At 59.2% G+C, this 15,333-nt stretch overlaps 1 protein-coding gene across 1 annotated transcript in view; it reads left to right on the plus strand.

Annotated features, from left to right (window-relative positions):
• Window positions 1-807: 807 nt before the first annotated feature.
• LOC117639455 (nostrin) overlaps window positions 808-15,333 on the plus strand; it is a 47,093-nt gene continuing 32,567 nt past the window's right edge. The window contains exon 1 of the mRNA XM_034375134.1: window positions 808-1,024. Within this exon, the coding sequence (XP_034231025.1) occupies window positions 1,001-1,024 (24 nt within the window). The 5' untranslated portion in view covers window positions 808-1,000. The remainder of the gene's footprint in view (window positions 1,025-15,333) is intronic.

A 15,333-nucleotide genomic window follows, 5' to 3' on the forward strand; every position in this document is an offset into this window, starting at 1 on the left:
CGCCGCGCCTTCCTCCGAACGGCAACTTTACGTGATACTTTACACCCGGCGGAAGACACATAGTCGCCTCAGAAAATGTAAGAAAGGTGGGGACTTGAACCTTGAACCCCGCCGTTTCAACCCTGTCGGCCACTGTCAGCGTGCAATCATCGTCGACACTACACTCCAAAACGATCGAACTGACCGGCGTTTGAGTCTCTGCGAACAATTCACTAACGTTTAGACAACATTTTTATTTTTCTGGCGGAGCAACGTATTTACTCGTCCTTTCTCGCAGCGAGGGAAAGAGTGAAGGTTTTGACAGTGGAGCGTCACCGCTGCGTCGGTGCGGGTGGCCGAGGGGGCAGGCGAAGGGGGCGGGCGGCACCAAAACAACGCTTTACTCTCCAGCTGAGCATCACGCCGCGGTTCGGGCCGCCTCGCTACATCGCACCGGCGAGGACCCCCCCCCCCCCCCCCCCCCCACACTTCCCGCGACGGGCCGGCTCCGCGCGCTCCGCGGGCTCTGCGGTTCGGCTGCTGTAGCGGCCGCGGCCCGGCGCCCCTCCGCAGCCAGGCAGTCGGCAGTCAGTGTGCCCCACGCCGCCGTGCCGCCAGCTCGCGCCAGCTCGCAACGGGCCGCTGCACGTGCACGACGTCGCAGTTCATCGGCTGCTCCGGCGTACCGCTCGGGCCTGCGCACCGCCGCGCCGCCTTATCAACCGTTATCACGGTGACAGGTGTCAGGACCGCGACGACCGCGACGACCGCGGCGACGGCGAGGAACCCCCGGGGGCCCTGGCCGGCATGGAGGCCGCGCGCGCCGCGTAGCCGCGCAGTGAGGCAGGCAGTCGCACGGCGCCGCTGAATCGGACCGGACTGCGAATCAGCTGGACGAACCTCCGCGCGTGTTGGTGTGTGTGTGTGTTTCCGTATCTCCGCGCGTGTGTGAGTGCGAGTGATAAGGATACCAATGGTGACTCTGAAGCCCGGGACCTGCTAAGGGCGTAGCGGCAGCATCATGTCTGGATACAAAGCTTGTTCGGTAAGTCGCACGCACTGTGCTCACTTCGCCTCCGGCAGGACGCACCGCCGGACGCTGACAATGTCGCCGGTAGCTTTCCGCCCCGCACCTTTCCCGCGTTTGCGTTTTCACCGTCGTCTTCTTCTTCGTTTCTGGCGAGGCTGTATCATCATTTGCACAGTTGTCGCGCTGAGGTGAGACCGCAGTGGGGTGATTCCGTGCGTAGGGGGTCATTTTGGATGTACCAAATGTTCTTTTTTAAAGTTCAACTTTAGGGGCTAAATTTGGTGTAGATGGCATACATAGTACCCCACAGTACCCCTCTGAGCGTGGCAGCGCTACAAGTTGACTTTTATTTTCACTCCCTATGAAATACGGCGGAATTTACAGAAATAATGACGGAATTTACAGATTACGGAATTTACAAAGCGAAGTTTTTAGTCTCCTGAACCGCTGGGTTACAAGATAGGTAAAAACTGTTGACGGTGTCATTTTCAGCATCCAAAATAGCATTTTTCAGCGAAGGTTGTGGGAACTTTCTCCCTCAGATGGAGGAGCTACGGCCCGAAACGGAATTTACATCCATTTTTACACCCTTACCGTTTTGAACTCTTCTGACGGCCTGGAAGCGTCGTTTGACCGCCCCAGGTCCCGTGGGCACGGGCTTCTGGAAGTGTTTTTTATGTTCTTTCGATCCCAAGTGGTCGCGAGTTTCTAAAATGAAAAAGAACCCCAGTAGACCGTCATTTGTAAAAACAGCATAGGTCACATGGTCACACGGTGGACATTTTCCCAAAGGTTGTTTCGGGTTCAACAAGTGATGATACAAAGGTCACCCTCCGTAATTTTGTGAAGAATAAGTCAGGGGAGAGAGTGAAATAGCCAGTTTTCTTTTGATGTGGCTGAGTCATATACTACAGCATGGCAATGTTGTCTTATAGGTGTTGGTGACCATGACGGAACTTACAAAACGACACTTTAGCAGCTTACGAACCCCAGATAAACAAAAGTTAGATCGACTTATCCACATGAGGACATGGTCTTCGTTTAGTAAAACAAGTTTGAATTGCCCAAGCTACCAAATCAACCTCAGTTCAGGCGCAAGGCCCCGGTGACCTGAAATGACCCCCTACGCACGGAATCACCCAGTGGCGGGTGTGGTGGGTGTGGCGAGGGCGCACGACAGAGCGACAGGCGGCTCAGGTGCTCCGCGAAGATCGCCGGCTGGGGCCGAGGCGGGCCGAGGCTGGGGCTCTGCCAGGCATTCTCCAGCCACTCCAGCGGTAGAGCCCCCCCCCGAGGTTGGCCTATCGCCGCCCGCAGCAGGTTTGTGTCGCCAAATCCTGGAGCGGCAGGGGGATTCCAGAGAACCGGCAGTCGTCAGGTGCCGCTGGTACCGCGCTGGAACGGCTGGAGCGCCTCATTGTGGACCAGAGGATCGCTGGAGGCGGCCAATCTTGGACGCGTTTGGAGCTCCAGAGTCACTAAATGGCTTCGAACCGAACGTGTGACCCCACCAATGGATTGCTCTTCGAACGAGGAATCCATTGGTGGGGTCTTACGCTCGATTCGAGTCCGCTGTAGCGACTCTGGAGTTCAAAACGCGTCAAGAGTTTTGGCCGCTGGCCCATCGTGCGCCGGTACCTCCACCGCAGCGCTGGAACGGCTGGAGCGGCTGCAAGTCCAGACGGCCCGATGGCCGCGTCTGGAGATATCAAAGAGTCGTTTGCGGGGACGGCTGCCGTTGGCTGCCGTTGGTTGCCACCGCCTCATTGCGGTGTAGTGACAGTACGCGCCATTGAACCGAGAAGTACGCGGCCGAATCCCACGGGATCATCAGGCCCATCGGGGTCTCCTCCAGAACGGCTTTTAAAACGCGGCGCCGGAAGTCGGCTGTCACGCTGGAAGCGCTGGAAGCGCTGGAACGGGCCTCTCCCAGAACCACGTCGCCGTCCTGGACGGCGGTGTGCTTGTGGAGGCGCGGCGCGTCGCCCTGGCCTCACCTCACTTAACAGCGCGGCGGCCTGGCCGCGGGAAGATGGTGAATTGGCAGGAAGCTGCGCCAAGCGCTCCAAGCTGCAGGACCGGCAGCGGAAGCTTTTATTTAGCACAAGTTTGCGCGCCGCGAGCCGCGAGAGCGCGGAGGCTCGGGGCGCTGTGTGCGCCTTGTAAACAGTCCGGGCGGCCCGCGGCGGCCTGGGGCAGGGGGGCATGGGAAGGGAAGTGGGATGGGGAGGGGGGCGGAGGCAAATGTTTTGGAGAGGAGGATGTCGCGCCGACCCACAACACGCCACTCCGGACTCTGCAGCACGACGGCCGGGAGTTTGATGGCATGGCAGGTTGGTGTGGCGACAGCTATGGACTCGCACCCGGTCGCACCGGTAAAATGAAAAGAGACTCCGCGTCTTATGAACGTAGGAATTTGTTTTCAGGGGAAAGCACGCGTGTTTTGAGTTTTCGCCGCCTGAAAGATGGATTGTACCGCAGCGGGGACTGAGTCACTGAGCTACATATTATGCAAAAATTATGATGCGCGGAATCGAACCTCTGAGACCTTATCGTCCAGAGTCGCGCTCGGCCACGCTCGCTCGGCTCCGGCCTGCAGGCTAATTAGGGAAAGGGACGGCCGGGGTCGTGGACTTTGCTGTTATTTCATATCAATCGGGGAGAAAGCGCCTCCATGTCTCTCTGTCCCTCTGTTTGGCTGCGGGCCTGGCGGCCTGGCGGCGTGGCGGTGCACTCATTCGTGGCGGTGGGCGTGCCGCCGCGGTGCCGTGGCGGCGGGGCCCGGAAACAGCACACCTTAGAAGCCGCCCTTTGTTTCCGGCCATGTCGTCGGAGTACGTGCGTTTGACGAGGGCCTCTGGGCGTCCCGGAGTCCTGGCGCCGGCGTGCGCTGGAGGCCTGGAGGCCGCCGGGGGCTGCACCTTAAGCCGCCCTTTGTTTCCGGCCATGTCGTCGGAGTACGTGCGTTTGACGAGGGCCTCTGGGCGTCCCGGAGTCCTGGCGCCGGCGTGCGCTGGAGGCCTGGAGGCCGCCGGGGGCTGCACTGCTGGGTGGCTGGACCGGCCGGAGCGGCGCGTGCGTCGCCATTGTGCCGCTTGTTAGCGTTCCCAGGTTGGGCTGTTGCACGCGCCAAAGTGCTTCCCGCATTGTCTGCCGTTCGCTCTTCTTCATCTGATGCAGGACGCCCTCCGCCGCCTCCCGCCGCGCGCCTCTCGACGACGGCGATGAGCCGCCCCGCCGCGCCCCGCCCCGCCCCGCCGCGCCCCGCCCCGCCCCGCCCTGCCCCGCCCCGCCCCGCCCCGCCCCGCCCCGCCCCGCCGCAGCTCCCCCGGCGGCCTCGTCCTCGCGGTGCACCGGAAGGCGGCGGAGGCCTCGCCTCGCCATCAACGATTTGGAGAGAAAGTTTGACAGGCGTCTTTACGACATTACGCCCCGCTGCACCATTTGTTGCACCTGACTGGGCCGCGGCGCGTCAACGCCTAGATCAAGTGGGAGCCGTCCGTCGCACGCCGAGCTGCTTCGAATAATTAGGCTGTGCGTGTGTGTGTGTGTGCGCGTCATGCCCAAGGAGAATGCGACGCCGTGATAACAATCTTCCAGGGCGGCACCTACTTTGCCCCTATCCGCCACGCCCCACCAAGCTCCGCCCCGCCCCGCCCCGCCCCGCCGCGTCCAGCGGCGCGATGATGATGATGGTGTCCGACATCAAGGTGCCCAATTGGGCGCCCCAAGGGTGACAGTGGCGACTGCGCCCAGCGCCACCGCGCGCCCTTGCCTTGCTGGGCCACCCAGGCTGGAGGCTGCTGGAGGCTACTGGAGGCGGCTGGAGGCTGCTGGAGGCTGCTGGAGGCTGCTGGAGGCTGCTGGAGGCTGCTGGAGGCTGCTGGAGGCTGCTGGAGGCTGCTGGAGGCTGCTGGAGTCGCTGCCGGGCCGCCGCATCCATGCCTTGCATCACGACGCGGCGCGACGCGGCGCGCCTCGCGAGCTAATCCACCGTTATGAGGAAAGTGCAGTTGGTTTGGCGCAGCGCGCAGCGGCATTTCATACACGCCGAAAAGACGCGCGGTGATTCCAATAATGAACGGTACTAGGCAGTCGTCGTCTTCGTCGTCTTCCTCATCGTCATCCTCGCCCTCGACGTCGTCGACGTCGCCATCATCGACGTCCTCGCCCTCCTCGTCAGCATCACCGTCCACTTCGCCGTGGTGGTAGTCGTCGTGGTCGTCGTGGTGGTCTTCGTGGTGGTCTTCGTGGTGGTCTTCGTGGTGGTCGTCGTGGTGGTCGTCGTGGTGCTCGTGGTGGTCTTCGTGGTGGTCGTCGTGGTGGTCTTCGTGGTGGTCTTCGTGGTGGTCTTCGTGGTGGTCTTCGTGGTGGTCTTCGTGGTGGTCGTCGTCGTGGTCGTGGTGGTGGTCGTCGTCGTGGTGGTGGTGGTCGTCGTCGTCGTCGTGGTCGTGGTGTTGGTGGTGGTGGTCGTCGTGGTGGTCGTCGTCGTGGTGGTCGTCGTCGTGGTGGTCGTGGTGCTGGTGGTCGTCGTCGGCGCGGTGGGCTGTCGGACAGGCGGCGTGTGCGGCTGGTCAAGCGAAGGGCAGCGCATCCTTTGCCCATTATGACTTTCACTTTCGACGAATTTTCGTCTGTGTCTCTCCAGCGAAATGGAAAGGTGGCCTGCCCGCCCTGTATGGGGGCCGCCGTGGCAGACCGGTTGGCGTGACTGGGCCGGGCCGGGCTGGGCTGGGCCGGTGCCGGCTGGCTCGACGGAGGCACACCTGAGAGGCACACAGAGCGCGCCGAGCGCGCTGCGAACAGTCAAGAGCCCCGGGCAGCCCCGGGTCAGCAGTGGAAAGCCGACGAGGACGAGGCTCCGGCCAAAGGCTATATAGCAACGACTGCAAGACTCAGATTCCCAAACACATCGCCGTCGCACCGGGTGAGGCTCCACCGAGGCTGTAGGACCTCACCGAGATAACGTACCTCCTCCACGTTTACCTCCTCTGCCCGCAAATCCCGCGCGCGTCCGTGCAAAATTAATCCACTCTGGAAAATTAGAGTTGAGCGCGAAAACGGACTTTCTCCCTGCGAGGATTTGAACCCGCCGCCGCCGCGCGCGAGTCAGTCAATTGTCGGTCCGCTATTAAGCTTCGGATGCCGGAGGGGCCGGAGGGGGGGGGGGGACACAACGCGCGAGGCGCGCTTGACTTGACTTTCTTCTGCCAATAAACCGACGCAGCGGCCCCGGCCGGGGAAGGTTAGGTTGGCCGCTCGGCAAGCCGAACACGTCCCGATGGATGTTCGGAACAGGCCGGCATGCGTAACCCAACGAACCCAACGGGGTCAATGCCAGGGCTGCCAACGGGCCGACAGCCTTGCCGACAGGTTGGCCACCCGCCGCCCTTTGGCCTGCATGCCTTCGGCTTCGCCCTCGGCGGACGGTTGGTAGAAAGTGAATCGAAAAAAGTACAGAACAACACACGCATTCCTGTTTATCGTGATAAAAAAAAAGTTACTGTAAGAGTCGCGCATTAGAAGCGTGGCGAAGTAGGCCAGCAGGCAGGCAGGCGGGCAGGCAGGCGGGCAGGCAGGCAGGCAGGCGGGCAGGCAGGCGGGCAGGCAGGCGGGCAGGCAGGCAGGCAGGCAGGCAGGCAGGCAGGCGGGCAGGCAGGCAGGCAGGCAGGCGGGCAGGCAGGCGGGCAGGCAGGCAGGCGGGCAGGCAGGCAGGCAGGCGGGCAGGCAGGCGGGCAGGCAGGCAGGCAGGCAGGCGGGCAGGCAGGCGGGCAGGCAGGCAGGCGGGCAGGCAGTTGACGCCGCAATTAACAAGGGCGTCACTGCCACATGCATACCGTCTCAAGGTCCTGCTCGAGTGGACGCGAACATACCCGGCCGGCGCGGCCACGCCTATGAAGTTTGTTTTTCATCTTTCATCGTCACGCCGCGCCGCCGCTCATACCGCGCCTGTAGTTTCGGTACCGCACTGCGCACCTGCATAACCGCGCCGGTTCGTGTTCGCGCAGCGCGCAGCCAATAGCAGGCCACGATGATGTCATCCGACAAGGTGACACCACAATATCAATGCTCGAAACGAGACACCTGCAGTTGCGTGCTGCAGCGCTGTGCTGCGCTTTTCGGCGGCGTAACGCTACACGCCCTTTCCGTATGCGCGACCCACATATTACGACGCCTTACACTGTGCCTGCACTGTGCCTGCACTGTGTCTTGAGGCGAATCAAGCCAGCCGGCGGTTGCCGAGAGATGCAAGGCACCTGCGGCTGCCTTTGGGAAGGTTCCACGCGGCACCAGCTGTGCGCACGCAGCACAGTGGGTCAGAAGACCGATGGAGGCCGTCAAAATCTCGGACGCGTTTTGAGCTCCAGAGTCGCTAAATGGGGCTCGAACCGAACGTGTGACCCCACCAATGGACTGCTCTCCAAACGAGGAATCTAATGGCACGCTCGTCCTGTAGCGACTCTGGAGCTCAAAACGCGTCTAGAATTTTGGCCGCCTCCACCGGTCTTCTGGCCCACTGTGCGCAAGCGCGCAGGGGAGGGCTGTTCAGTTGGTTCTGTTGGGCTGTTGAGTCTGGACGAGCTAAATGCGGAGCGACCTGGGAGCGACGCGGGAGGCGAGGCAAGGCCGCGAGGCCGCGGGACTCCCTTATAGAACAACAACAGCTGCCTCTTCCTCTCCTGCTCCCCCTCCTCCTGTTGCTTTGTAGTCGTCAACTACCTCACCCTTTCTTTGCGCGAACGCTCACGGCGATTCAATGCGACTGAATGAATAAATGAATAAACGAACGAATGAATGAAGTGCATTTGCGACCACTTGACTGTGCAGTACGACACAACTCGCGCCGCGGACCGGCGGTTCTGCACACTAAATGTTTATGTACAATATTGTACGTGGTGATGCACAATTTTAAACCTGCGTACCGTCGTGCATAAAATTGTGCGTGAATTTGCATAAATTCATGCATTTTCACGCATGATATTATGCATATTCCACGTATGCACAAAATCGTGTGGGTAGCACGCACAAAATTCTACCTAAACATTTAGTGTGTGCGACTTAAGTGGGGCACAGCCGCGCACAGCACCGGACCCACAGCTCGCCAGGCACGCCGGGGCGTACCCGGCTGGCCGCTGGGCCGCCGGGCCGCTGGGCCCATACGCGGAGCCGGACCTACCGGTCCGTTAGAAGCTAGAAGCAGGTTCCCATGCAAAACTAGAGCCCCGCGCGGGGCGGCCTGCGGCAGTAAACACAAACACACAGTAGACTTATTTCGAGGAGTCGTTTTCGCCGCTCTGTCTCTCTCGCACCTATGCGGCACGCCCGATGAGTGCGAGAGAGACAGAGCGACGAAAGCGACTCAGTCGGTAGGCGCGCGACGGACAAGCGGCCGTAATGTCATTGTCGCGCGTGTCGCTGAAGGATGTTCGCGTCACTGTCATTTTCGAGCGGCGGCCAGCATTCGAACGTAATGACACGCTCGCTGCTTTTAGCGGGAAAATACCTGAAAAAGAACGATTTTGTCACCAGCGATGCTCTTGCCGAGATTTTTGAATGTGTGACGCGCGAAATAACCGATATCATTGGCTTCCACATAAGCGTCAACTTCTTTTATTTTTCTCTTCGTTTTTAATGCTGCCTCCACGATTGGGCCGCCTTGGCCGCGCTGCCGGTAAGGGCTTCCCCGGTAACAGTGTAACAGTACTGCAGGAGCATCTCGATCATCTCGGCGGCGCGCGCGATCGTCTTCGCCTCGGTTACCGTTCCTCGTCTCGTTTTGTCTGGTCACGTCCGCGTCTGTCTGTCTGTCTGTCTGTCTGTCTGTCTGTCTGTCTGTCTGTCTGTCTGTCTGTCTGTCTGTCTGTCTGTCCGAGGGGGCCACCACCCCCGTAATCCTGTGTACAAGTTTGCTGGTAATCTCTGGTAATCCATGGCGTACACTGTGGCAAAAATGTACGGAAAATCCTGTTAATTTTTTTGCCAGGATTCTCCGTAGCCCTCTTATCAATATTCTCCGTAGGCTCTTACAGTATTCTCCGTAGGGCCGCACAGTATTCTCTGTAAATCCGCACAGTCTTCTCCGTAGGACCTCGAAGACTGTATAGTCCTACGGAGATCACTGTGCGGTCCTACGGAGAATACTGTGCGGTCCTACAGAAAATACTGTAAGAGCCTACGGAGAATATTGATAAGGGGCCTACGGAGAATTACCACAAGCTGTTTACAGAATTTTCCGTAGCTTTTTGCCACAGTGTAATCACGTAATCCTTGACAAAATTCTGTCATTTTTCAACGTTTTTGAGTCATTTTCCAACGTTTTCAAGCTATTTTTCAACGTTTTCGAACCAATTTTCGAAAATTTCACGCGTAATCTCTGGTAAATATCCCGTAATCCCGTAATCTTGTGTACGCCTGAAATGAGAGTGGTGGCCCCCTCGTGTCTGTCTGTCTATCCGTCTATCTGTCTGTCTGTCTTCATAACCCCGCGGCAGGTGTTTGCGAACCCCGTGGTGGCGGTTCCTTTCCGCGCAACAGTACAGCATTAGTAGAAGAACGATTTCGCGCTCAGCGTTGCGTCGCTCCGTCTCTCTCGCGCCCCTACGGAACGCCCCGCGAGTGCGAGAGAGACGAAGTCGTTTTCGAAGCGACCTGCCGACGCGGCGCCATAAGTCAGCCGCACTTTTGGTTTTAGTCAGAGGCACAAAGAGCAAAATCAACTAAGACGGACCACTTCTTCCAGCGACCCTCTCCGATTTGCCTGATTTTTTGTAGGCTTAATAACTAACTAAAGGAGAGTCTAAAGCCAAAATATTAGGTCCGGCAAAAATTTATTGACCGAGATATGGCCAACTTAAGTTTAACTTTTGGAGGAAAAACACAAATTTGGGTATTTTGGACTGATTTTACACTTTTCATAGTAGAGGGCTAAAATTTGGTCACCTTATGTAAAATTGACCAAGGAACAAGAATATGACCTCAGATTTGACCTCCGACGAATACCTGCAGAGTAAACCCCCCAAAACACCTTCAAAACACCTAAAAAAAACAGTTTTTTCTTGGGGTTTCTGGGAAAAATATGTGGACAAAAGCTTCTGATGATCTTATCTTGAAGAAAATGACGCGATGAATCGAATAAGACCACGCGCAGATTTTTTTGTAAAACCGTTTAGGAGATATAGCGGATCAAAGTATGCAAATTTTGCCATTTATTCTTTTTAAAATGGAGGTTTTGAGCATAGTTTGACGTTATCTGCCTTCTTGGTGTGTGTGGGTGGTCGTATCTTGTAGAAAAAGACGCGCTGAATTGAATGAGACCACGCACAGAGTTGTATCTCAAACCGTTTAGGAGATATAGTGGTTTAAAGTATGGGCACGGGAGAGCTCCTACAAACACCCGACAAGGCCGGCCCGCCAAACACGCCTGTTGGGCGGGCGGACTACCGTGCCCATACTTTGAACCGCTATATCTCCTAAACGGTTTGAGATACAACTCTGTGCGTGGTCTCAATCGATTCAGCGCGTCTTTTTCTACAAGATAGGATCACCCACACACACCAAGAAGGCATATAACGTCAAACTATGCTCAAAACCTCCATGTTTAAAAGAATAAATGGCAAAATTTGCATACTTTGATCCGCTATATCTCCTAAACGGTTTGACATAAAAATCTGCGCGTGGTCTCATTCGATTCATCGCGTCATTTTCTACAAGATAAGATCATCAGAAGTTTTTGTTCACATATTTTTCCCAGAAACCCCAAGAAAAAACTGTTTTTTTAGGTGTTTTGAAGGGGTTTTGGGGGGTTTACTCTGCAGGTATTCGTCGGAGGTCAAATCTGAGGTCATATTCTTGTTCCTTGGTCAAATTTACATAAGGTGACCAAATTTTAGCCCTCTACTATGAAAAGTGTAAAATCAGTCCAAAATACCCAAATTCGTGTTTTTCCTCCAAAAGTTAAACTTAAGTTGGCCATATCTCGGTCAATAAATTTTTGCCGGACCTAATATTTTGGCTTTAGACTCTCCTTTAGTTAGTTATTAAGCCTACAAAAAATCAGGCAAATCGGAGAGGGTCACCGGAAGAAGTGGTCCGTCTTAGTTGATTTTGCTCAAAGACAAACTGGCCGGCCGGCATCGCGTTCCCTTTCACCTATTCATCCCGGACAGCCTCGTCCGTCGGAGATTCCATCGCGGTGCTTCCTCTTGGTCGTCTTCGGCCCGCGGCGCACGGCCCAAGGGCCTGCTGCTTCCCTCTAGACTGATTCCAAGAGTCGGTTTCGTCGCTCTGTCTCTCTCGCACCTACACGGGACGCCCTATGAGTCCGAGAGAGACAGAGCGACGGAAACGACTCTCGGAATCAGTCTGCTGGTTCGTGTCTTAACGATAAGCGAGGCATTTTCCACTTCAATTACCCGCTGTATCGCCGCGGCCGCATCTCCACCGAGGGGGCTTCGTTATTTTGGGCCGTTTCGCCGATTAACGGGTTGAACTCTCCCGCCGCGCCGCCGCCGCGCCGACACTGGCAGGGCAGGGGCGGTGCGTGTGACCTTGGTGCTGACCTTGGAGTGCGCGCGGAGAGTGGACTGACCAGAAAGAGTTCGGGCGGGGTGGGGCGGGGTGGGGCGGGCGCACCGACTTGTCTCGCCCACCGACGCGCCCCGCCCCGCCCCGCCCCACCCCGCCCCGCCCCGCCACGACAGGTTGCTTGCTTGTTGCTGGGAGGCAAAGTGGCCCTGCGCCGCACCCGCAACCACCCGCCAAAAAGTTTGAGACAAAACAAAATTCTTGGGGTGTGCAGAAGTGAAGTGTTTTGTTCCGCCGATGTAAACGGAAAAGGTTATTTGGGGCAAATTCCTCGCCGTCCAGGTGGAGCGTGGTGCACAGCGTCGCACAGCCCGCAAGTGAGGCGGCGGCGGTGCCTCCAGTCATCCCAAATAATTAGCGCGCCGCGACAGCCAGGGTTCTTGCTGCAGGGCCTGCAGGCCGGGCCCTCGGTGACTGAGTCGCTTTCGTCGCCCTGTCTCTCTTGCACCCACGTAGGAGGACGCTCAATGAGTGCGAGAGAGACAGAGCGACGAAAACGACTCTCGGAATCGGTCTGCTGGAGACGCGGCGGGAGTTCTGCTCCTTTAGGCTAACGGCGGCCTCGCAGCGGCACTCCAGATGACGCCCCGCCCCGAGGGGGTAACCACTCGCGTAATACCCTGTACACAAAAACCGTGTATTACGCGTAATACACGTGGTCGTAATACCTTTTTCGGGTCAAATGTGCCAAATTTTTGCATTTTAAGGCCGTAATACACGTGTAATACCTCCGCAATACAGCGTGATACCGAGTAGTCTGTACACGATTTCTTGAAGTGTTTACCCCCTCGCCCCGCCCCGCCCCGCCCCGCCCCGCCCCCACGGGGCGTAATCGCGCTGCTCCCCTGTGGGTCCGCCCTGCCCGGCCCTGCCGCTGGGTTGGGCCTTTGAACCGCCTGAGCGTCGCGGCGCAGCGCCTCGATTTCCTGATCGTCGTTCCGCCACCTCAGTGGGCGGGCGGCACCAACGTGCCGGCAAACTAGCGCGGGCTCCGTTTCTCAGAGCTCCATCCTGCAGAGTCACTAATCAGGACTCGAATCGAACATTCGAACATTCGGAGAGCAATCCATTGGTGGGGTCGGGTCACACGTTCAGTTCTCACCCCATTTAGCGACCCTGGAGCTCAAAACGCGTCCGGGATTTTGGCCGACTCCACCGGTCTTCTGGCCCACTGTGCGGCGCTGAGCAGGCCCGTCCGCCGCGAGGCTCTGCTCGTCCTTGGTCTTGGCAGTGGCCGTTTGCTTCGCGACTTTCATGTCGTCGCGTGCCCCCCCCCCCCTCCTTTCCGACCGGCCGGTCGCAGGTGCAATACCAAGCCCAAGCCGTCAGGCCGGCAGGCCGGTACACCTTTCACCCGGCCGGCCACCGGAGCAACGGAGCGCGGGAAGTGGGTCTTGTTGTTGTTGGCGGTGATGTCTTTGTTGGTGCTCGACTACAAGGCGCCCGCGAGGTGGCGCGAACCCAACCTCGCCCGATCTCGTTCACACCATGCCCGTGGCGTTCCAGCCCGGTCCTTTTGAACCTGGCGGGCGAGGGGAGGGCCAATGCATGACTTGGCTGCAGCGGTGGCGGCGCGACAAGCCGGCAGCGCTCTTCGGCCAGGCCGCCAGACCCGTCCCGCTTGGCTTGCCACGCCGGCTATCCAGCGATCCAACTATCGTGCCCGCCATCACACTGGCAAATCAGCCGTGACTGTGTGCAGTGCTGCGAACTACTGCTGCCGGCGACGATTTCGAACCGAAGCGCGCTCACTGCGCATCGTCGTCGTCGTCGTCGTCATCGCGGAGGTGCGATACGTGCCTGGCCGTCGGAGCCGCGCTGCCGCAGATGCAGACTGCACTTTCCTCCGGGTTGTGCTAATTGAATCCTGTTGGCGTGGAAACCGGGCGTGACTCCATTTCGTCGCCAAGGCGAGGCGGAGCCGGCCAGAGCCGAGCACAGCCGAGGCGACACGACGGGGACCTCGACGAGGCCGCGGCGCCGGTGCTGCACAGTGGGCCAGAAGGCCGGTGGGGTGGAGGCGGTCAAAACTCTAGACGCGTTTTGAGCTCGAGAGTCGCTGAATGGGACTCGGACCGTACGTGTGACCCCACCAATGGATTTCTCGTTCGGAGAGCAATCCATTGGTGGGGTCACACGTTCGGTTCGAGTCCCATTTAGCGACTCTGGAGCTCAAAACGCGTCTGGAGTTTTGGGCGCCTCCACCGGTCTTCTGGCCCACTGTGTGCTGGGACTAGCCGCCAGTCACGTGCACAGTGCCCGGAGCGCCTTGTTCGCGCGCCGGAGTTTGTTCCCGCCGCCGCGGCTTGGGATTCAAACGCCGGTTTCCTTTCCCGCCTTTTCCCGGGCGTCATCCGTCACGCGGAGCTACGCCGCGCGCCCAGAGCCTCTAGCCTGCCCACGCGGCGATACCCCGCGCCGCAATGCGGGCAGCTGGCACACTGCAGCACTGCAGGGTGCCATGACAAAAGCCTGCCAAAGCAGAGCTCTGTTGGAAAATCGGCGTGAAGTTAAGGCCCAGGGAGACGAAAACGGGGGCCGGAGACCGTAGCGCCGTGTGTCCAGCGGGTAGGCAGACCCGCCGAACAGGCGAGCGCTGCGGGTCAGGCTATCTCACGAATCGCAGGGGCTTTTCCTGGCCGACCGCTTCATCAGGCTGTGAGTGCACCGCGTGCCGAAGCCGCCAAGTGCGTCATTTACTCCAGCCGCGCCAAATAGTTCCAAGTTGGAGGATTCTCTGGCGCGCGGCGCGGCCCGGCGCGAGCGGCCTATCGCCGTGGAAACGAGCCGCGACGTCGCGTGCGCAGCCCGGCAGCCCGGCAGGCCGGCCCAGCCCTGCGGGAATCCAGCGGCGCAGCTAGAAAGTGGCCGTCCATGTCCACCGCGGCGCCGTCCACCGTCCACAGCACACTGACTCCACAGTCGTTTTCGTCGCTCTGTCTCTCTCGCACTCATGCGGCGTCCCGTATAGGTGCGAGAGAGACAGAGCGACGAGAAAGGCTCTCGGAATCAGCCTGCCAGCCGTAACTCGCTGAATCACCACCGCATCACGCGGCGCGGCACGGGGACATTATGCCATCATGTGCGGCGTCCTCTTCTCTTCCTTTCCACTTTTTCTCCGCCTTTCAGTGGAGTGCGGCCATCTTTCCTCTCTGTCTTTCGCGTCTGATAAAACCACAAGTTTACTGTCGCCGTCGTTGCCCGTCTGACGTAAACGGCAGCCTCGGGGCGCCTCGCGCCACGGCGCGTAACCACCCACCGGGTGTCCGATCGGCCGCCGAACGCGGCCTGGAGCGTGCCCGCCGTGCCCGCGGTGGCCTGCACTGTGGGGCGGCATAGCGAGGCGGTAGGCGGCAGTGCGCGGGAAACGGCTGAGCAGGCGGACGTGGTGGACGTGGTGGACGTGGTCGTTGCGTGGCGCCACGGGGCCTTGGTGGCTGGAGCGGCCGGAGTCAGTCCACTTTACTCCAGCATGACGGGTGAATGCAGCCTGGTTTACGCTGGCGCCCCGCCCTGCCCCGCCGCGCCCCACCCCGCCCGCCCCGCCCCGCGACAATGCTGCAGGTGCTCAGCCTTGGCGTACCGCTGAGGCTGGGTCGGCTGGGACGCGCCCAAAGGAAAAGCACACAGGCGTGGTGGTTAATTGCGGCAGTACGTCAAACTGCACCCTTCCCCACGCTGCTTATCAGTTGCAAACGCCGCCCCGCCCGATCCGCCTCGCTCGGCGCGCTCGTCAAAAC

Source organism: Thrips palmi, unplaced genomic scaffold (genome assembly GCF_012932325.1).
Source record: "Thrips palmi isolate BJ-2018 unplaced genomic scaffold, TpBJ-2018v1 HiC_scaffold_1, whole genome shotgun sequence".
Taxonomy (NCBI): Eukaryota; Metazoa; Arthropoda; class Insecta; order Thysanoptera; family Thripidae; genus Thrips; species Thrips palmi.